This window comes from Mytilus galloprovincialis, chromosome 7 (genome assembly GCF_965363235.1).
Source record: "Mytilus galloprovincialis chromosome 7, xbMytGall1.hap1.1, whole genome shotgun sequence".
NCBI classification, from domain to species: domain Eukaryota; kingdom Metazoa; phylum Mollusca; class Bivalvia; order Mytilida; family Mytilidae; genus Mytilus; species Mytilus galloprovincialis.
In genome coordinates, this window is record NC_134844.1 from 5,789,570 (window position 1) to 5,813,606 (window position 24,037).

The window sequence follows — 24,037 nt, forward strand, 5'->3', positions numbered from 1 at the left end:
ATGCTTATTTGGGCCCTTTTTGGCCCCTTATTCCTAAAATGTTGGGACCAAAACTCCCAAAATCAATACCAACCTTCCTTTTATGGTCATAAACCTTGTGTTAAAATTTCATAGATTTCTATTCACTTTTACTAAAGTTAGAGTGCGAAAACTAAAAGTATTCGGACGCTGGACGACGACGACGACGACGACGACGACGACGACGACGACGACGACGACGACGACGACGACGACGACGACGCAGACGCCAACGTGATAGCAATATACGACGAAAATTTTTTCAAAATTTGCGGTCGTATAAAAAACCCCATCATTTAACAAATGAAGATCAATTTCTTATTTAAACAATATACAACATATTACACTGTTGTTCCTTTTACTATTGCATTAAATTAAGGACCCCACCTACTTATAACAAGCTATCAGCAATCTTAACCCCCTTTCAATGTATAATTTCCTTCTTTATACATAGCTTATCTTCCAAATGTGGAATGATGATACCAAATTTACTGGGGACCAACAGTGACAACAGGAAGTATTTCTGTAAATTTCAGAAGGAGAGGGGAGGGAGGGAGGGGGGGGGGGGCTATTACCATAACTTTAAATGTTAATTCATCCTTGTACATGACACATCTTTTTGTAGAGGTAAATAAGCATGCCATTTCTGGTCTCCCTAGTAATTCTGTGGATAGAGTGTAAATGATTTGTGATTCCCACTCACAGATGGACAGACTAGCTGAATAGGAGGTGGCTTTAACAATCAGATATCTTACCCTGTTGTTCCGTTTACAAATGTTGGCATTTTTATGAAGCAGAAGTTCTATACTGGCCATTTCTGCTGGTTTCCCTGTTTCTCCGTAACATTTAACATGTAGAGGTGTGTTTCCCTCAGAGTCCTCAGCATCAACTAAAGCTCCTGAGTCAAGTATCTCCTACAATATACAACATATATCATGTAACAAAACATTGATGGTTTCTCCGTAACATTTAACATGTAGAGGTGTGTTTCCCTCAGAGACTTCAGTGTCAACTAAAGCTCCTGAGTCAAGTATCTCCTAAAATATACAGCACATTTTGTCATAAAACATTGTGGACAATGGGAAATCTATCATCAGTGTCTAACTTGTCCTTTCTACTTCTCCTTTTCAGTTTTTTTAATTACTAACAAAATAGCATCTAATAGATAAAATTAAATAGTAATGTAACTATCAAGTAAGATAAAAGTAAATTGTAATGTAACTATCAAGTAAGATAAAAGTAAATTGTAATGTAACTATCAAGTAAAATAAAAGTAAATTGTAATGTAACTATCAAGTAAGATAACAGTAAATTGTAATGTAACTATCAAGTAAGACAAAAGAAAATTGTAATGTAACTATCAAGTAAGATAAAAGTAAATTGTAATGTAACTATCAAGTAAGATAAAAGTAAATTGTAATGTAACTATCAAGTAAAATAAAAGTAAATTGTAATGTAACTATCAAGTAAAATAAAAGTAAATTGTAATGTAACTATCAAGTAAAATAAAAGTAAATTGTAATGTAACTATCAAGTAAGATAACAGTAAATTGTAATGTAACTATCAAGTAAGACAAAAGTAAATTGTAATGTAACTATCAAGTAAGATAAAAGTAAATTGTAATGTAACTATCAAGTAAGATAAAAGTAAATTGTAATGTAACTATCAAGTAAAATAAAAGTAAATTGTAATGTAACTATCAAGTAAGATAAAAGTAAATTGTAATGTAACTACCATGTATATATTTTTTTAGCATGAGGTGATTTTATGAATACAAATTAACAATATTAAAAACAAAATTGGTACTTACACCTATATGACCAGTCTGCAGTGAAATATTTTTTTGTAAATATAAATCATGAAAAGACGTGGAGAAACTCATAAAATGTGTTTGTTGGTGTCACTTTGCACACATATGATTTATTTTTTCAGTTTCACTTAAGTGTAAAGCTGTAAATCTATTTTTACCTCAAGTATTGAAGCATTTCTGGATCTGTGTAATGCCGTAGCTCCTTTGTAGTCCCTCACATTAACATCGACCCTCAATGACAGGATATCTCTTATTCCTTGTATGTGGCCGTGATAAGCTGTAGTGTGAAGTAGGGTACTGCCATTTATACATCTGAAAATAGAAATACTTTGTAACATCTCTTGTCATATCATTCTTCTCATACCAAAGGCCATACCTCACAGAATCTATATCTGAAGGAACAGATCCTAGGAAAGATAATATGATATCAATTATTTAACATTATGGGGTTGAATATACCGTAAACCAACTAATGTTTGTGACTTTCATGAGTAGAAAAATAATCTGAATAGTAGTGAAAATGTGAAAATTGGATCTTTTCTTATTTAACTAAATCCAGTTAATTTGAAAGTCGTGAAATTAAATCATAGTGAAATGGACTATAAAGGGCTGAATGTAAAATAAAGCTTCCACCAAAATAAGCTGGTTTACAGAAGTTAAAACACAAGTAGTTCACCTTAAACTGACCTGATCACAAACTTTTACAATTTGTTGACGCTACCAGAAACAACATACCTAAGTCTCTCGTAGTCAAGGTGAGACAAAAATTTTAAATTGCATCCAGGGTTCTCACTAAGGCGAGTCCATGAGTCCTTGATTCATCATAATCTGTCTGGACTCACCATTTCCAAAACTGGTGAGTCCACAGATGCATCAAGATTGAAATATTTTGTATAAACTGAACACAGTTAAACACAAATATCATCATTTTATAGCAAAAGTTTAAAAGTGATCTGAATTTGATTTCATTTCATTGCTCTGTTAGGAAATGGAGACTAAAATATTACTTTATATTGCAATAAAGTATTTTCCTCTTGCTGTTGGACTCATCATACCTAAAAATGATGAGTCCCTAGACTCCCCTTCAAAAATCCTTAGCGAGAACCCTGATTGCATCTGTTATCAATTTAGGATGAGTCCTACATTTTATTTATACTGACCTGCTTCTTAAACAGCAATACTCTTTATATCCCCTGGAATGGTCTGACAAGGTTCTATCCAATAGATCCATATCACCTGACATTATTTTAGGTACTATATTGGAATAGTGTTCATATAATTCTGGAACAAAAGATAGAGTTATCTAACTGAATGCCATGAGCTGTTATACACTTTATCTAATCCCTTATAGCTATTTTAATATAGAAAATCTAATTATTATTCTTAGTTATACTGACATGTTTACGACTTAACAGTATACTTTCTCCTACAAATCTTTTCCAGAAAACTGTCACATGCTTGTAACCAAATAAGGAGATACTATATATTTTTGTTTGATCATTACAAAGGATGTTATTCTTAACCAAAGTTATTTGTCCATTGAATATGAACTGTAACTTTCCAAGATGTGTACATTCACAAAACATCATTTCTTTATGACTTGTAGTAGAATTTTCTTGGAAAGCAGTGAGGTTTGTCTTTACTGATTTTGTCTCAAGATTAGCCTTGCCCTTTGTATTTCAGATTCATAAAACTTTTCCTCTCAGGAGCAGCTTTACTATATTCAATTTATTTCTATCATTTGCTTTTCCCAAATTTTTATGCAATATAAAATGTAATGCCACTTTTCATTGGATGACATCTACCGTCAATTACATTGTTGAGGGTCTGAAGCTCCTTTTCCAAAGAATCTTATTACAATAACAAATTGTAATTCATATTGAAATTTTCAGGACTTAGAAACTTTTCTGAAATCTGTCACAGATGTTGGCAACAAGGTTTCAGGGATAATTCAAAGGTTGTATTTTGAAGATTTTGCTAAAATTGCATAATAAATAACAGTACTGTAGAAGAGTTGCTATAAAAAAACAGAACTGTTATTCCTACATAAATTGTGAGAGTTTCTGATAGCTACAAAACCAGCTTTAATCCATCATTTTTCTACATATGTAAACGTCTGTAACAAGCCAGGCATATGACAGTTGTTTTTCATTTGTTTATGTGTTTGAGCTTTTGATATTCTTATTGGATAAGGGACTTTCTGTTTTGCATTTTCATTGGAGTTAGATATTTTTGTTATTTCACTTTTTATGCATTTTGTGTGAATTTTCATATTTCATTGGTAATATGTTTGATTTACATACCTATTAAATATTTCTTAAAGTCATCGTTTTTGACAGTTTCAAACGGTGAAAGTTGTTTGGTATTTCTACAGTGAACATCACAACCCCATTCTATAAGGAGCTACAAAATATAAAAGAAGTTAATATGTAAATTTTACTAAATTATGTTGTTAAAAACATTCATAAAATTCTTTTTTTTCTCAAAATTGATCATATCTCTGGAACCTTATAATTTTTAAAACACATATAACATTTTCTTTATTCAAATGGAGTAGATTTAAAATACTTAAAACATTTCATAAACTTTTTTTAATACTGTCAAATACATATACTTTGTCAAATGTCAATGAAAAGGAATTTTTGTTTGTTCTAAGAATTGCAACATTTGAGTATTCTCCCATTGTTATGATTTACACTTACATGACAGACTTTTCTATGAAGACCTTCAATAGCAGCATTCAATGGAGTATTCTCCCTTTGTTTTGATTTACACTTACATGACAGACTTTTCTATGAAGACCTTCAATAGCAGCATTCATTGGAGTATTCTCCCTTTGTTATGATTTACACTTACATGACAGACTTTTCTATGAAGACCTTCAATAGCAGCATTCATTGGAGTATTCTCCCTTTGTTATGATTTACACTTACATGACAGACTTTTCTATGAAGACCTTCAATAGCAGCATTCATTGGAGTATTCTCCCTTTGTTATGATTTACACTTACATGACAGACTTTTCTATGAAGACCTTCAATAGCAGCATTCATTGGAGTATTCTCCCTTTGTTATGATTTACACTTACATGACAGACTTTTCTATGAAGACCTTCAATAGCAGCATTCATTGGAGTATTCTCCCTTTGTTATGATTTACACTTACATGACAGACTTTTCTATGAAGACCTTCAATAGCAGCATTCATTGGAGTATTCTCCCTTTGTTATGATTTACACTTACATGACAGACTTTTCTATGAAGACCTTCAATAGCAGCATTCAATGGAGTATTCTCCCTTTGTTTTGATTTACACTTACATGACAGACTTTTCTATGAAGACCTTCAATAGCAGCATTCAATGGAGTATTCTCCCTTTGTTATGATTTACACTTACATGACAGACTTTTCTATGAAGACCTTCAATAGCAGCATTCATTGGAGAATTCTCCCTTTGTTATGATTTACACTTACATGACAGACTTTTCTATGAAGACCTTCAATAGCAGCATTCAATGGAGTATTCTCCCTTTGTTATGATTTACACTTACATGACAGACTTTTCTATGAAGACCTTCAATAGCAGCATTCAATGGAGTATTCTTCATTATATTTTTAGCATCAATATTGGCACCATTTTCCAATAATAATCTTACAACATCCTGTAATAAAAATATAAAACGACGTGATACCAATATACGACCCCAAAGATTTGTGCGGTCATATAAAAATGACTATCAAAGGAAAGGTACTTATGTTGAGTTATCTTACACATTTATTGATGTGCCCCTATAGTTGTTTTAGTATTTGCATTGTTTCTGTATTTTCAGTGCCTTTGTCTGGCCATTCATGACAGCATTTGTAAGATTTCTGTATGTTAAAGTAGCACAATACAAAGATTTTATAACTCCAACTCCTAAGTTTTAAAATGCTGTAACTTTCCTAATAATGCTTGAAATTTTATAAAAGTGGTAATTTTGGATAGCTAACAGATTACTCTTTCAAATAAATGCAATGTTAGTATTATGCAACAATTATGTAACCAATTATAATGTTAACTGTGTCTAAAATATTTTTCACCAAATTTCCACTTTCAAATGAAATTAGCTTCTGCATAGGTATCCCTCAAGGATTGATTTTGTTATATGTTGCTCCTATGGCCATTATCTACAAAAGGGTGTCTCAGATTTCAGATAGAATGTATAGAACAAATTTTACACCTAATTAAACATTATCTTCTTTTATGTGGTTAGGATGTTTACACTAATTAGAGATTTATGAGAGAATGGAATAAAATAGAGACAATCTGAGACACTCTTTTGAAGCCCATGATGTGTTGATTAAGATTTCGTTAAAATTTTCTGTATAGTTAAAGAGATGATAGAGCTAAATTCATTCAAGTGAACTTACCCAGATTTTGCCACTAATTACATAATAATTGATTACATAATGATTGCATAATAAAGATATTGCATTCATTTAAAAGATTAATCTTTAATCTATCTATATATACCTCTTTTATTATTTTCTATGCATTCATAAGAAAGTTACAGCATTTCAAAGGTTATTGATTGGAAGTAAAAAAATCTTTGTATTGTGCTACCTTAATAGAGAATATACTAAACAAAAACAAAAAAGACATTCAAATTAATTGACTTCAATGTTTTTGTGTATTAGTATATATTTCAAATAATTATAAAAGACCATTTCTAGAAGCATGATTATATGGTATACATACAAAATGTCCATTTCTACAAGCCCAGTGCAGAGCTGTATTAGCAGATTTTGGCTCCTTAGAATTAATAAATGCAGGATGACTTTGGAAAAATACAATCATCTTTTCAACAGTCTCATATTCATTGTCTCTTGCAGCTTTTATAAATAATCTCTGCCATGATACTGTGTTGCCATGGAAAACTTGGTACAGAAACTGCTGGCCAGCTTTCAGTTGTTTGTTTCGACTAGAGGCTTCAACATATATCTAAAATGACAAATACAAAAAATGTAATACCATATAGTCATAAAGAACTTTTTTAGATGAATTTATTCATGTAAAGTCAAACCTATTTTAAGAGACCGATTAAGTGAGAGCAAAAAGTGGTCTCTTAATACAGTTAATCTTTTAATACAAGTTCAATTTATACAAAATGTACTACAGAGGAATCTTAAATCTGATCTTGGTTCAGCATTTTTTTCCGATTTTTGACTTCCTATGCCTTTTCAATAATAATTATGATCAGTAGTTATATGCCTGTGGGTTTGCACTATTTTTGCAAGTTTTAGGCCTCTAAACTTCCTGTGTAAGACACAGAAGGGAAGCCCACCCCTCCAGAAAACCGGCTTTCATCCGATTTCAATTTTCCAAGTCCGTATTTGTGCTCAAAATGGGCACCGCATGGTAAGGGTTAATGAGATATATCTGAGCCAACATCAGCTAATGGTTTTAATGACCTAAACAAAACATTTTTTTTAGATTGATTTTTTTTTGGTGCATATGGTCCTTTAAGACAAATTTTGCAAAGACTTATATTCACAATGTTCTATAATTTTGCTAATATGTTCATTAAGAGTTTATCCAAGTTTGACATATTGAGACATTTTTTTTATATTGGCCTTATTCTTTTACTTCTGAAATTAAAACATTGGTGAATATACATTGGTTAGCAGTAATTTGTTGTTCACTTCTTTTCCCTTCTTTGGAAGATCATACTGATCTCAAAATCAAGATAATCGTTTCTTTGTATATCAACCCAAACAATAATTGTAAGATCAGTAAATAACACCCCCATCTCCTCCTCAATATCACTGCTCCCCTGATATATCTACATTGTACTGACCTCATACTCTGGATGATCATTCGGATGTACATCAACCAAACCAACCGACGGTAACTTTAGTAATTCTCTTACACTTGGTCCTGCAAAATAAAAATTGAAATTAGTATAACTGACTTTTGAAGAAGACTAATGATAGATTTACTCATTGTAGATTTAGAAATAATTGAGTGCATTTTAACTGCTACTTTTGAAAAAGGGACAGATATACAAGAACAATAATTGCGATTCCAGGAAAGTTTGATATGTATAGAAGCAGAATAATATACCAATATATCTCTGTATTATCCCCAATATAAATAAAAGACTTGCCACTGGGCATTAAGCAAACATTCTGCATTCACACATAACAATTCATAACTAGAATTAACGAATTGTTAGAAACAAATATGTGTTTGGACTACTGGACTGACAATATGATGGCAAAAACACCACTCTCAAGTATATGTATAAAATTGCTAAAACCAATCTTCTTGAAAAATGTATAGCTCTTTTCCATGCAACTGATGTGATATAAAAAGTTCACCCCTGATATAGTACAAATACAGCAAAGGAAAACAAAACCATACAGTGTGCTCCCATTTTCTCTAAGTACATTCAAATCAATCAAATATATTGTCTAAAAACTTATACCACTTTTCTTATCATCCTGTTTTTCTGAAAATTTATAAAAGTTATTTAAAAGTACAAAATATATATTCAATGAGCCCCAACACTTTCTAGTCAAGGATTTGTTAGCAGAAGTTTTATATTCAATGAGCATCAACACTTCCTAGTCATGGATTTGTTAGCAGAAGTTTTATGAATAAAATCAGACATAAACATGTAATAACTTTCAAAGTAAAACAGTTTGATCATGTTGAATTATTTGTAGGTCTTACTTTGCTGTACATTATTGCTGTTTACAGGTTATCTCTATCTATAATAATATTCAAGATAATAACCAAAAGCTGCTAAATTTTCAGAAAATTACCAATTCCGGGGCAGACACCCAACAATGGGTTGCATAATTGGTCTGAAAATTTCAGGGCAGATAGACTTTGACCTAACGAACAAATTCATCTACATCAGATTTGCTATAACGCTTTGGTTTCTGAGATTTTAGCCAAAAACTGCATTTTACCCTAGATGTGCTATTTTCAGCCATGTCAGCCATCTTGGTTAGCAGGAAGGGTCATCGGACACATTTTTTAAACTACATACCCTATGATGATTGTGGACCAGTTTGGTCTCAGTAGTTTCAGAGGAGAAGATTTTTGTACAAGATAACAAAAATCGACAAAATTGACAAAAATTGACTATAAAGGGCAATAACTCCTTAAGGGGTCAACTGACCATTTCGGTCATGTTGAGTTATTTGTAGATCTTACTTTGCTGAACATTATTGCTGTTTACAGTTTACCTCTATCTATAATAATACTCAAGATAATAACCAAAAACGGCAAAATTTTTTTAAAATGACCAATTGTGGGGCAGCAACCCAACAACAGGTTGTCCCATTCATCTGAAAATTTCAGGGCAAATAGATCTTGACCTGATAAACAATTCTATCCATGTCAGATTTGCTCATAAGTCTTTGGTTTCAGAGATATAAGCCAAAAACTGCATTTTACCCCTATGTTCTATTTTTAGCCATGGTGGCCATCTTGGTTGGTTGGCCGGGTCACAAGACACATTTTTAAAACTAGATACCCACATGATTGTGGCCAAGTTTGGTTAAATTTGGCCAAGCAGTTTCAGAGGAGAAGATTTTTAAAAGTTAACTATGATGGACGACGGATGCCAAGTGATGAGAAAAGCTCACTTGGCCCTTTGGGCCAGGTGAGCTAAAAATTGTCAATTTAAAATAAATATACAATAATATTTATACGAATATTCAATAATTATATATATCTACTTTCCACTTATTTCTTGGTTATATTGAATATATACATACAGTAAACGTTCAAAAACCAAACTACTGTTTAAATGTTAAAGTAAAATAATGGTAAACCATGGTAACAAACTTTGCCTTCTAACAATTTTTTTTCTTCAACCCTAATATATTCATCAAATCTTTTCTAAAAGATAGTTGGGATTTTAAATCATGAAAACTGAGAAATAATTTAATGCAAACAAAAACAACACCATACGATTGTAGGTTAAAAATATTGATAAACAAGAATGTGTCCAAAGTACACGGATGCCCCACTTGCACTATCATTTTCCATGTTCTATGGACCGTGAATCGGGTAAAAATCTAATTTGGCATTAAAATTAGAAGGATTATACTATAGGAAACATGTGTACAAAGTTTCAAGTTGATTGGACTTCAGCTTCATCAAAAACTACCTTGACCAAAAAACTTTAACCTGAAAATCCCACTTTCATTTTCTATGTTCAGTGGACTGTGAAATTGGGGTCAAAAAGTCTAATTTGGCTTTAAAATCAGAAAGATCATATCATAAGCAACATGTGTACTGTTTCAAGTTGATTGGAATTCAGCTTCATCAAAAACTACCTTGACCAAAAACTTTAACCTGGAGCAGGACAAACGGACGACGAACGAACGAACGAACAGAGCCACAGACCAGAAAACATAATGCCCCTCTACTATCATAGGTGGGGCATAAAAAACTGATTTATTTGAGGGACAAACCCTATTTTTGATGTATCCTGGATCCATCTCTATTATTTATAGTATTACCAGTCAATGTAGCATGAAAATGAAGTCAGAGTTACTTCTCTTGGTTAGGAATCTAGAATTCATTTAAAAAATGCAGCTTTAAACAAAGTTATTTTGTAAGATTTGTAATAACTAAAGATCTGATTTTGAACACATGTGATTTGTTTTCAAAGGTGGCTGGTATACTCCCCAAGATGTCCATTACACCAAGTAATACAATAGTTGACCCCTTAGTATCTGAGAACTGAATTCAGAGGTTCTCTTTGATTAAAATAAATGAAATGTAAAATATGGATGTGTCATAAATTTTGATGAACCCTAGTTAAAAAAAAATATAAGCCAATTGTTTATTTGTTAAACCTTGACCAAAATTAATACTACACAGAATGTGCTATTATCTTTCATGTAAAAGGAGGTCTTACATTGGTGGAAAAAATAAGCAAATAACTGCATATCTAATTTACAAGTATTTGCAAAATCTAATAAATTCAACAAAATTTTATGCAAATGAAAACAAAAAATGATAAAACGCCCAAACCATCACCTATAACAACATGACTACAGCTGTCACTCATAACACATACCTCTGTATATATTCTTTCCTGTACATAAAATGTATTTTTATAACACATGTTCTATAATAATCAGATAACAACAGATTCCAAGTGTTATAATTCAAAATACCGGACAAGGTCATAAATTTGAGCTCGTAATTCAAACATAAACTTTAGTTTCCAAATCCTATCATCAGCTATCAGTACCATCATTTGTGTGTGTTTTTTAATTCGCCAGATAAAGAAAATACAGCTTCAAAGCCATAGTTTTTCTCTAAAATCAAGTTACAATCTTTTCTGTTAAGTTTTCTACATCTAAGTTATAATGTCAGCTACTGGTATCATTTTGGGAAAAAAGCAATAATAAACTTTTATCTAAACAAAAGTCAAAGTTCAGGACAGAGGCAAACTCAAGAAAGGTTCAGGATCAAAACTGGTGTTTAAATAGGATTATAATAGATGACTTTAGCTCCAACTGTAAACTAAGAGCCAGGATTAACAAACAGTATGAACTTTAAAGAAAAGGTCAAAAGGAAGTCACAGTCATTCCTATGTTTGAGGTATTAAAAAAAGAAAAGGCTGACACACAATCTAAATAATTTTGTCAATAAAGGGTCAGTCAAACATAAGAATATGGTCTCACTCTGTCTAAGAGGTTCAAGAGGGTCAAAGGTCAAAAGTAAATTAAGGTCCTGCATGTGTTGGCCATACACATTCTGAAAAAGATCAAACAATTTCACAAAATAAGGAATCAAAATTGAGGGTCAAAGGGGTATATTTGGATTCTGCCTGTATTGAGTCATACATATTCTGAAAAGGATCAAACAAGTTCACAAAATAAGGCTCAGAATCACAAATTCCACTTTACCATTATGATCTTTGCCAAATGACCATGGTTCAGCATCTACATGATAAAAACACAGAACAATGTCTGTATATATTGAAAACATCTATCTATATATAGGATTTAAACATTTAAAAAAAAAATTATTATGAAAAGTAACAATTTTCTAAATAGTTTGACTGAAATCTTAGATGCACTATGGTTAATCTTTAACATTTATATCTAATATAACAGATGTAACAAGAAGTAATTGTAACAGGATGCTGTTACGAAGTCTCCCAAACAAAGCTCCCATAACACGCCATTCATATGGACCCATGTTCATTTGATTTGATTTTTTGTCCCATACAGGAATATATATGGCTTACGAGTAGGGATCTCCACCATTTACAAGTATTCAAACAGGAGGGGGTGGTGGTGACCCCCAGGGAATTTACCTCCATTTCATTTTATTTGTTTTATTGTCCCCTACAAGAATGTATATGGTTTAAGGGTGGGGATCTGGACCGTTTACCAGATAATAGCACATTCTCAAATTGAACGGGGTGGGGCAACCCCCAGGAACTTCCCTTTAATTTCATTTGATTAGCTTTATTGTCCCATACAAGAATATATATGGTTTAGGGGTGGGGATGTTGACCGTTTACAAGTTTTCAAACAAGAGGGGGTGGGGTGACCCCCTAGGGACTTCCCTCTTATTTCATTTCATTTGTTTTATTGTCCCCTACAAGAATATATATGGTTTAGGGGTGGGGATGTTGACCGTTTACAAGTTTTCAAACAAGAGGGGTAGGGGTTACCCCCTACAGAATTCTCTTTTATTTCCTTTCTTTTGTTTTATTGTCCCCTACAAGAATATATATGGTTTAGGGGTGGGGATGTTGACCGTTTACAAGTTTTCAAATAAGAGGGGGTGGGGTTACCCCCTACAGAATTTCTTTTTATTTCATTTCATTTGTTTTATTGTCCCCTACAAGAATATATATGGTTTAGGGGTGGGGATGTTGACCGTTTACAAGTTTTCAAATAAGAGGGGGTGGGGTGACCCCCTAGGAACTTCCCTTTAATTTCATTTCGTTTGTTTTATTGTCCCCTACAAGAATATATATGGTTTAGGGGTGGGGATGTTGACCGTTTACAAGTTTTCAAACAAGAGGGGGTGGGGATGACCCCCTAGGGACTTCCCTTTAATTTCATTTCATTTGTTTTATTGTCCCCTACAAGAATATATGTAGTTTAGGGGTGGGGATCTGGACCATTTACAAGATAATAGCACATTCTCAAATTGACTGGGGTGGGGATGACCCCCTGGGACCTCCCATTAATTTCATTTGATTTGTTTTATTGTCCCATTCAAGAATATATATGGTTTAGGGGTGGGGATCTGGACCGTTTACAAAATATAAGCATATTCTCAAATTGAAGGGGGTGGGGATGAACTCCCAGGGACTCCCCCTATATTTCATGTGATTTGTTTTATTGTCCTATAATCAATTCTGAAGACTGCATGTATCTATCACTTACAGTTTTCAAGTTATATTCATTTGAAAATTTTAGAAAATAAAATCCCATAGGGTTCTATAGTAAACCCCTTCCTCATTTCTACCCCCCAAAATACCCCTTAATAGACCCCAATGCACAAACGAAAGATTGATGGCTCACCTAGACATATTAGTCTACCATTTTATGAAATTCTAAGTCAATCTGACAAGCGGTTTTGGAGAAACGCTGCGGACAAGTTCATTTTTTAAAGTGGCGGAAGAAGAGGAAGAAGAAGAAGAAGAATAACTAGATTTGCCATTGCAAGCAATAGCGGATGGCACCCTTCCCCTATTGCCAGGTGAGCGGCAGCCATTTTGAAAATTCCAAAGTCAAAAATTGCATCTACAGATGTGCATTAACATTGTTGTAACGTTTCATTAATTTTGGAGCATTTTGAAATTTTTGAAATTTTTGCTATTTCCATGGTAACGAGTTCCATTTCTAAAATTGCAAAGACAGGTGCCACTTTGGGACATGCCATGTTACATATCTATAAAGTTTCATTGGGATTGGTGCTATATTCTTCAAGAAAATGCATCTTTAATGTATTTTCCCATAGGGCCAATGTTAAACTTTCGCCCTGTTTCCATGACAATGGCGGCCATTTTGGAATTTTCTTATATTGTCACAACATCTAGGCATACCAAGGAACATTACCACTAAGTTTCATCCAGGTAGGTCTTATAATGAAAGATTTAAAATTTGCATTTTTTTTCACATTTGATCAGTTTCCATGGCAACGGCAGCCATTTTTTACCATTCCAATGTCTCTTGCACAACTTAACATGGCGGTTCATATTATGGTATAGTTCCATCAACATTGGTCTGACCAATTCTGAGAAATAGTATGGACAAAATGTGTGGAAGAATAAAAATAATAATAATAAAAAGAACTAGATTTGCCATTGCAAGCAATAGCGGATGGCACCCTTCCCCTATTGCCAGGTCAGCGGCAGCCATTTTGAAAATTCCAAAGTCAAAGATTGCATCTACAGATGTGTATTAACATTGTTGTAACGTTTCATTAATTTTGGAGCATTTTGAAATTTTTGAAATTTTTGCTATTTCCATGGTAACGGGTACCATTTTTAAAATTCCAAAGACAGGTGCCACTTTGGGACATGCCATGTTACATATCAATAAAGTTTCATCGGGATTGATGCTATATTCTTCAAGCAAATGCTTCTTTAATGTATTTTTCCATAGGGCCAATGTTAAACTTTCGCCCTGTTTCCATGACAATGGCGGCCATTTTGGAATTTTCTTATATTGTCACAACATCTAGGCATACCAAGGAACATTACCACTAAGTTTCATCCAGGTAGGTCTTATAATGAAAGATTTAAAATTTGCATTTTTTTTCACATTTGATCAGTTTCCATGGCAACAGTGGCCATTTTTTACCATTCCAATGTCTCTTGCACAACTTAACATGGCGGTTCATATTATGGTATAGTTCCATCAACATGGGTCTGCCCAATTCTGAGAAATAGTATGGACAAAATGTGTGGAAGAATAAAAATAATAATAATAATAATAAAAAGAAAAAAAAGAAACGAACAATAACAAGATGTCACCCCAACTCCGTTGAGGGTGCCATAAAAAAAAGAAACGAACAATAACAAGATGTCACCCCAACTCCGTTGAGGGTGCCATAATAAAAACTAGAATTGCCATTGCAAGCAATAGCGGATGTCACCCTTCCCCTATTGCCACTAAGCGGCAGCCATTTGAAAACAATTTAACAGTGAATGCAGATCAACGCATTGCGATATATCTTTCTGTAAATTTTCAGTACATTTTGAGCATAGTCAAAAGTTTCACATTTCTTCTGTTTCCATGGCAACAGCAGCCATTTTGAAAATTCCAAAGTCAAAAGTCTCATCTATACATGCCAGTTAACAATAATATGAAGTTTCATTAAGTTTGGAGCATTTTGAAAATATTTGACATTTCTGCAGTTTCCATGGCAACGGTGGCCATTTTGGAAATTCCAACTTCAAAAGTCTCATGCAGACTTGACAGTCAACAAATATATTAAGTTTCATAAATTTTGGAGCATTTTGAAATTTTTGAAATTTTTGACATTTTGGCTGGTTTCTATGGTAACAGATACCATTCCAAATTTCTAATGGCAGATACCACATTGGTACATGGGAGGGAACATACCATCAAAGTTTCAATGGATTTGACCTACCATTTTAAGAAAGTAAATGCCACTTTAAGGTTTTTGAGGCATTTTTACCATTTTTGACTTGTTTCCATGGTAACGGCAGACATTTTTGAAATTCCAACGCCAAATTGCACATCTACCAACGTTGCTCATCGTTACTGTGGAGTTTTATTAAATTTGGAGCATTTTGATATTTTGGAAATTTTTGGTGTAGTTTCCATGGCAACATGATAGTTCCAATGATTGCCAAAATCATCCAAAACCAGTATGTGCCTGGCACCTACATTGTATCAAAATATAAAGATTCTAAGTTAAAGCAACACCAAATAATTCATTAAAACCAAAAACTGGAATTTTTCACAATTGTTCCGTTTCCATGGTAACGGCAGCCATTTTTATGGTCCTAAGACCTACTGCAACCCGGAATTTTGTGTTCCTCATTATAGTTAACTATCATTAAGATTGGTTTCATTGGCTCCGAGAAAACTGCCGGACAAAATAGGTGGAAGAATAATAATAATAATACAGAAAAAGAAACAGAGGAAAAGCAATATGTCACCCGACATTGTCGATCGGGTGACATAATAATAAGAACTGAGCAAAAACAATAAGTCTCCAAACTTTGTTTTGGAGACTTAATAAGTAGCTATTTTTTGCTTTCAGAAAGAATCCGAATTAAGCTAATACAGGAAAATTATCTGATAATTCAGAAACAGTGTTGTAAAAGGCGCTAGTACCAATTGCAGATTTGAGTTTTTTTTATGCTGACAACTTCCAATTCATTACTGTTTTCATTACTATAATTACATACTTTAAAATGTCCAAAATAAAATTATTAAAATATCCATTTAACATTGACTGCGATTGTGTTAAGCTGTTGGCAATAACTCTAGAATTATAGCTGTTTTATCCAATCATTTTTATGAATACAAACCTCGTTTTCCACTGAAATCATCATGAAAATCTTTTGTACGTTTATTTCTCAACACAACTTTTCTCCCTTCTGGCAGAGATTCTTTCTGCATGGCTAAATAAAAGCCTGATCCATTGGTTAAAGTCTGAAAAAAACACATTTATCAGTTTATTGTCCTAATATGAGTACTCCAATAAATGTTAATTATGTGGCAACAGTAGAAGAGCTGTTTTTCTTTTTTCTATTTGCTCCAAGAAGTAAGTGTTGGTGATGCAGGTTTTTTGTATCGTCCAATACTATTGGTTATTTCTGTCATCTTTTTTATGCATAATTTTTAATCAATTGCCAATAAAATGTATGTTAAATCACATTATTAAAACCTGACAATGAATAAAATTCTCAATCATCTTTAATATAGCATGTAAAATTGATGATTTGTTTTTATTCAAAATATATGTAATGAGAAGACTTATAATCAAATGAATACTCACTAAGTTAACAACACAAGACAGACAATAGTCATTAACACTGATATTACGTGGAACATCTATGACATCAAATCGGTCCTTCATCTTATCACGGATCTGTTTTCTAACCTATCAAAAATAAATAAATAGTTACAAAATAAGGCATCCATACTTTAAACACATGAAATATTTTTTACTAAGATAATATATATAGATATAAGAAGATGTGGTATGAGTGCCAATGAGACAACTCTCAATCAAAGTCACAATTTGTAAAAGTATAACATGTTTTAAATTCACTTCTATTTAGCATTAAAATAGCAACAAAGTCTATTTCAATGGCACTTGACATTCTATCATTTTCATTGGTTCAATCATTTCAATGCATTTTCAGATAGCTTTTGTTTTATAAAGCTGAGCAAAAGAACCCAGTATAATATATTATATATACATTTGTGTTCTTTACGACCTTTCAAAGCATCTTTTTGCATGATAATGTGTACCTGAAAATAGCAATAAAGGTTTAATTCTTTCCTCCGTTATGTTTAGTTGTAGATAATTATTCATTATGATGGTATTATTCTACAATCCTTTTGTAGCACAGTTTTTCATTCTCATGTGATTTTTTTTTCTCTTTTTTCATGAAAAATTAGTACCTAACAAGAATGTGTCAAAAGAACACGGATGCCCCACTCCCACTATCATTTTCCATGTTCAATGGACCGTGAAATTGGATAAAAAATATAATCAGGCATTAAAATTAGAAAGATAATATCATAGGGAACATTTGTACTAAGTTTCAAGTTGATTGGACTTCAACTTCATCAAAAACTACCTTGACCAAAAACTTTAACCTGAAACATGCACTTTCATTTTCTATGTTCAGTGGACCGTGAAATTGGGGTCAAAAGTTTAATTTGGCTTAAAAATTAGAAAGATCATATCATAAGGAACATGTGTACTAAGTTTCAAGTTGATTGGACTTCAACTTCATCAAAAACTACCTTGACCAAAAACTTTAACCTGAAGCGGGACAGACGGACGAACGAACGGACGAACGAACGAACGGACCCACAGACCAGAAAACATAATGCCCCTCTACTATCGTAGGTGGGGCATAAAAAAATAAATGAATCCACAGTCTTTTTATTCACATCTGTAATTGTATGAGCCTTCACCAGCTTAAAGCTTTGTTGTGAAGAAGATTATAAGATTTAGATACATTAGTATTAACTATCAAGCTCATTTCAGAATGCTGTTGTAAAAGGTTTAACCTGTCAGTAAATATTTTTGCACATGTAGTTATATCCATAGTAACAAGATACTAACCTCACTTTTGACATCTTCCACATGCTGCATCCATTTCTGACAGTACTTTATATCAAATCTTTTCTTCAATTTTTCCTGAGCTAAAATAAAATAACAAAAGCTATTTTAACCAAAAAAACTCCTATGTGATCCTATCTTCTATACAAATGTATATTCCAATTGAAAGCAAGTAAAGGGTCAAATAAAACTGTTATTACAGAGATATGTCTCGCCTTTTTGTAATTTTGATAATGCAAATGTTGAAATTAAAATAGCAATACTTTAACATGTAAGTAATGCAAATATTCAAAGTCAATGAACAATGATTGTAGGTACATGGCTAAGCAATATCCATTGAAATGAGATGTGTCAATGCTAATTCAACTGCATACCAAATACCATTGACTTATTATAAGTTATTCCCTTTCAACAAACCTAAACTCAAACATCACTTTGTAAACTATGTACAAGTTTCAAAGTCAATGAATCATGATGAGGGGGTGGGGCTATATAATCTCCATGGCAAATGTTTCAAAGTAAATAGACCACGACTGAGGAGCCCTGGAAGTGAAATGTGTCAAAGCTGATAAAACTGCATATCAAATATCATTGACCTATCACTTGTGATGCATCATAAACTAGACCTTATCACAAATTAATACATTGTTGACGCCGCAGCTGCTGAAAACAGTATACCTATGTATCGCATTTTGACTCAATAAAGGCGAGACAAAAACCCAACAGTACTTCACTTCAAACAACTAATCAAAGCGCTGTAAGCGCTGAAGGCAGTTAACCAAAAACCAAGGCAACCGTAATTATGAAAACTGTGGCAATGTTGCCTCAACATTAAACATTCATATATAGTACATTCATGTTTATCTAATGATTAATTTATTAAGGCAAATAATTTATATGTTATCAAGGTTTCAAAAGCAATGCATATATCAATGTATATTTTTTATGGTGAGTCTGCAGTGGTACAAGTTCCCAATGATTGCAGTTGTTCTACTTGGTAGTTAACCTTGGTTTTATTTGACTGCTAGAAGTTCAATTTGACTTAGTATGAACATGTAATAGTATGAATGGACTGGTTTCCCTGGAAAAAAAAACTGAGCTTGTGTTCTATAGTACAAAAGTTATGAGACACGAATCGGACAAATGTTCACTACAACAGGGATCAAAGGTGAGGTCTGACTGACCTGCCCATAGTAAATGTAAATGATTTGTTATTTTGTCCCATACATATGAATATATATAATTTAGGGGTGGGGATCTCAACGGTTTTCAATTTCTCAAACAGATAGGGTATGCAGAGGATTTAGGGGGCAGGGGGCCCGGCCTCCCCTTTTTGAGAAAAAATTGGTTGCTTATATAGGGAATCACTGAAGCGTGACTGGAGCGGGCCTCTCTTAGGTCAGTCAGTGGGCCCCACTTATGAAAATTTCTGGATCTGCCACTGGGGGGGTAGGGTGACCCTAGGGACTTCCCCTACATTTCATTTTATTTGTTAAATTGTCCCATACATGAATATATATGGTTTTGGGGTGGGGATCTCATTGGTTTCCAAGTTCTCAAACAGGAGGGGTAGGGTGACCCCAGGGACTCCCCTATATTTCATTTAATTAGTTATATTGACCCATACATGATTATATATTGTTTTGGTGTGGGGATCTCGACCGTTTTCAAGTTCTCAAACAGGAGGGTTGGGATGACCACAAGGATGTCCCCTATATTTCATTTGATTTGTTATATTGTCCCATACATGAGTATGTATGGTTAAGGGGTAAGGGTCTTGACCATTTCCAAGTTCTCAAACAGGAGGGTGAACAGTGACCTCAGGGACTCCCCTATCTTTTATTTGAATTGTTATTGGTCCTGTACATGAATATATATGGTTAAGGGGTGGCGATCTCAGTGGGTTTCAAATTCTCAAACAGGAGGGGGTGGGGAGACCCAAGGGACTCCTCCTATATTTCATCTGATTTGTTATATTGTCCCATACATGAATATATATGGTTTAGGGGTGGTGATCTCGACCATTTTGAAATTCTAAAACAGGAGGGGTGGGGTGACCCCTAGCGACTCTTCCTATATTTCATTTGCTTTTTCATATTGTCACAAACATGAATATATATGGTTAAGGGGTGTGGATCTCGACCGTTTCCAAGTTCTCAAACAGGAGGGGGTGGGGTAACTCCAGGGACTCCCCCTATATTTCATTTTTTATTTATATTGTCCTATACTTGAATATATGCAGGGGCAAATTCAGACGGGGAGGGTTGCGAGCTTGCACCCCCCCTTAAATTTGCAAAGCATGGGTTGTTCTCAGCTTAATAAAGAATATTCCGATAATTTTACCTCAATTTTTTTTTTAACCTCGCTCTGCTCGTTTGCGCCCCTCCTAACCTAAAATCCTGGATCTGCCCCTCATATGGTGTAGGGGTGGGGAGCTCGCCCGTTTCCAAGTTATCAAACAGGAAGGGGTAGAGTGGCCCAAAGAATGCCACCTATATATCATATGATTTACTTACATTAAGGTATATATAATATAGGTGCATTATTTGTGAAAATAAAGAAAGAAACTTTCAGCTACTTTAATTGACCCTTCAGAATTGAGAAAAAACAAATAACCCCTCGAAATTGCAGTAATATGTTTACACTTTAAAAGCATCTCACATGCATTATCATCATTTATCATTTATAAAGAAAATTTAGACTGTGACCATGAACATGTATATTGTTAGATATACTGTTTCCAGCTGTCACGTTGTATTGGATTTTTAAATTAAAATTTGTCAAAAAGTAATTTTGAGTTTCTGAATAAAATATTTTTCTGCTTTCTTTTACATATATCTTTTAGTTTACAATACTAGTGTTTATATTCATTTACCATCATAGATGTATTTTTTTCACCTGCTTGGATTTATTTTGTACAACATCGCCAAACCCGGAATTACTCTTATCCGCTTCCGGAATCGAATCCGATTTTGTAAAATTTTGTCTTCACGGCCGCCATTGTTATGTGTTTACAATGTTGTTTTTGTCAATCAGGTACGATTTTACTCGAATTTATACAATATTTGTCGGCGATTTTCTGCATAACGCTAGCGATTGAACAAAATGAACATCGCCGTCATGAATAATAATGATAAAAATAAGTTTTTAGCTCGTTTAATTGGAGACTTTGGTGAACATGATGAAAAGGTTTTCAAAGTAATTTCTTATTTTCTTTCAAATGGAAGGTAACTACGTCGGGCGTAGCTAGAAACCAACTATCCTAGTCGAAATTCCGCTTGTAAAAGTGGAAGGTCGCGGACCTCGGACCACTCTAATTTGCACACCTGTCTCCAAATTGAAAAGCTACGAAAATTTCTTTTTCTAATTTGAAATTGCCGCCAACAGCATGAACAGTTGAACTTATTATATAATAGACTCCTGACGTAGTTGTACTACGTATTGATGACAAACAATATTCCTACGACTTTTGTCATTTGGGAAATCTAAACTACTTGTCTTAAGAGATTTTCGGCGATTAAATATTTCATACATTTGTTCTTTGACATCTTAGCTAAAAGCACAAGTCATAATGAACTACACAAGGAATCTTAATAAGCACTACTTCCTATGTGTAACTTTAAAACTTTTGGATAAATCGACGATCATTTAAGGTTTTTCTGGTCATTTTTTTTGTAATCCAGAATAAAAAGTATTACCAAAGTGTTCAATTAGTTATATATAACATAGTAGCAAGCTAGATAATAACAATGGCAAGTATTTCAGGATTTATTGGGTAGAACACAAATCTAGGGTGCTCGCATAATGCAGCTTAACTGCATAATAAAATCATTTTTATAATAGTTTAAATGTCAATGACTAATTATATATACATTTCCATTCTCAATTTCAGTGCAATTATGTGAGAAAATACTACAGATACAAACAAAACCTAGTTTATGTTGTTCTATTTCCTGTTTTAAGACAAACCTAGTTTATGTTGTTCTATTTCCTGTTTTAAGACAAACCTAGTTTATGTTGTTCTATCTCCTGTTTTAAGACAAACCTAGTTTATGTTGTTCTATCTCCTGTTTTAAGACAAACCTAGTTTATGTTGTTCTATTTCCTGTTTTAAGACAAACCTAGTTTATGTTGTTCTATCTCCTGTTTTAAATCTTTCCTTCTCTGTAATTCCTGCATGTTAGAAATCATTGCTGGCATCTTGTCCAGCTGGTGATTACATTCTCTGATTAAACGATTCATAAAATCCTTAAAGAAATAAAAAAATTAAGAATTAAAATTGACACAAAAATAATAATAAAATTCTTATACATGGTACATTGTGTTAATGACATACTGTAGATTCACCTAATTTCGTTGGTACCAATTTTTGTTGATTAAGGAAAACTTACATGTTTGTGGATATTTAAATTCGTGGTTTTGCTGACATTTGCATACAGGCCTATAGGAAATGTGTCATTCGGTAAACATTCAATTTCTTGGTTCACCTTTACATAGGAAATCCATGAAAATTGGTTAACAGCCAAAAATAATGTATCCACAGTACCCCACATATTATATTACTCATTCATATGACATAATAACAATTGTAATGACAAACATTGGCAGATTCATTTTGAAAGACGCTCTCATAGGGTGCCTCCATTTTTTTTCCTCTGACCAACAGCCTTTGATGCAGCATCAGAAGGTTTTGATGTTGTTTTTTTTTACTTACATTTTTGTCTTTTTTAAATTTAATCTCAGTCATATTGGGTAAATTTCCCAATGAAATGTATAAAACTGCAAGCATACTTTTACAGCCTATTCAATATGATAAATAATTGTTGAAGCTAAAATATCAAAATGAACATTGAAATGCAAATAATGACATAAAATAAATTATGCAAATCTAGTTTCAATTATATAATTTCTGTTACTGCTTTCTAGTGGAAAAAGAAAGATATACTGTATCAATTCATGACACAAAACAGCAACGTCATGTACGTACACACAACAGGAACAGATCTAGAGCTTTTATTGCTGTTTTTCATCTTAAAGTGACTTCAGCCCCAGATTGGATTAGCGTAAAATTCCACTAGATGTTGATCACACTACATTTGTTCAATTACAAAAACAGCTGCTAGTAATAGGGAAAATATCAACAAATTATAAATTGTAGCTGGCAACGACAAATATTGTCATACAATGCCAGACAATCTTACTGTAAAATACATAAATTATACAAACATATACACAACCAATGGGCATTTTATGATGTTTTATTTCATTAATACTTACAAATCTACTAAGAACTGCTTGACTTTGCCTAAACTTATATCCCATCATAAAGAAAAAGCAGAAATAGGCACAAACAGACTGGGGGTCAGACTGAAAGAAAAAAAAAATTATTATCTTTAAATCATCATACATCCCTGTCAAAAGAAACAGTACATGTGGAAGTGTGTTTTCCATTTAGTTTTGATAAAATCTCTTCTTATCTTTAAGTTTTACCATATCAGACCCTTGTATAATTTTCCCCAAGGAAGATTCCTAATTTTTTGTATAATGCTAATCCCTGCAAGTTCACCCTTTACCTGAACCAACCAAAGATTTACATGTTCAAAGCCTATCACTGGATCAAATATTATATTGACAATGTCATGTGACTATTTCTTGTAAAGGATTTTATAGATTTTCTTTGCTTGGCTTCTCAATAAGAACCAATTTGTTTTTATTTTTATAACAACAAATTGCACTTTCTACTGTTAACAATATACATCACTAGTTCAGCATTCAAGTGAAGTGTCCCTGTTTGTTAATACCAGAAATCCAGGGTTGTTTTCTGGTAAGCATCATAATTATATATCAACATTAGTTTTATAATCTAACAGCTAAATCATAAAATTATCAGCA

General features: G+C 33.1%; 1 protein-coding gene across 11 annotated transcripts in view; it reads right to left on the reverse strand.

Annotated features, from left to right (window-relative positions):
- Nucleotides 1-24,037, reverse strand: part of LOC143082183 (uncharacterized) — a 76,658-nt gene that overhangs the window by 22,090 nt on the left and 30,531 nt on the right. For 7 of the 11 annotated variants that reach the window (XM_076257762.1, XM_076257758.1, XM_076257759.1 and 4 more), the window contains 14 exons: nt 23,423-23,512; nt 22,267-22,393; nt 18,149-18,228; nt 16,844-16,948; nt 16,374-16,497; nt 10,911-10,928; nt 8,295-8,318; nt 7,665-7,744; nt 6,566-6,808; nt 5,379-5,489; nt 4,133-4,232; nt 2,990-3,110; nt 1,988-2,141; nt 774-932 (listed from right to left, as the gene is read on the reverse strand). In XM_076257762.1, coding sequence (XP_076113877.1) covers nt 774-932; nt 1,988-2,141; nt 2,990-3,110; nt 4,133-4,232; nt 5,379-5,489; nt 6,566-6,808; nt 7,665-7,744; nt 8,295-8,318; nt 10,911-10,928; nt 16,374-16,497; nt 16,844-16,948; nt 18,149-18,228; nt 22,267-22,393; nt 23,423-23,512 — 1,536 coding nt within the window. Of the gene's footprint in view, nt 1-773; nt 933-1,987; nt 2,142-2,989; nt 3,111-4,132; nt 4,233-5,378; nt 5,490-6,565; nt 6,809-7,664; nt 7,745-8,294; nt 8,319-10,910; nt 10,929-11,748; nt 11,785-16,373; nt 16,498-16,843; nt 16,949-18,148; nt 18,229-22,266; nt 22,394-23,422; nt 23,513-24,037 lie in introns of all 11 variants that reach the window. The other 4 variants (XM_076257767.1, XM_076257763.1, XM_076257761.1 and 1 more) reach the window with 3 other exon arrangements.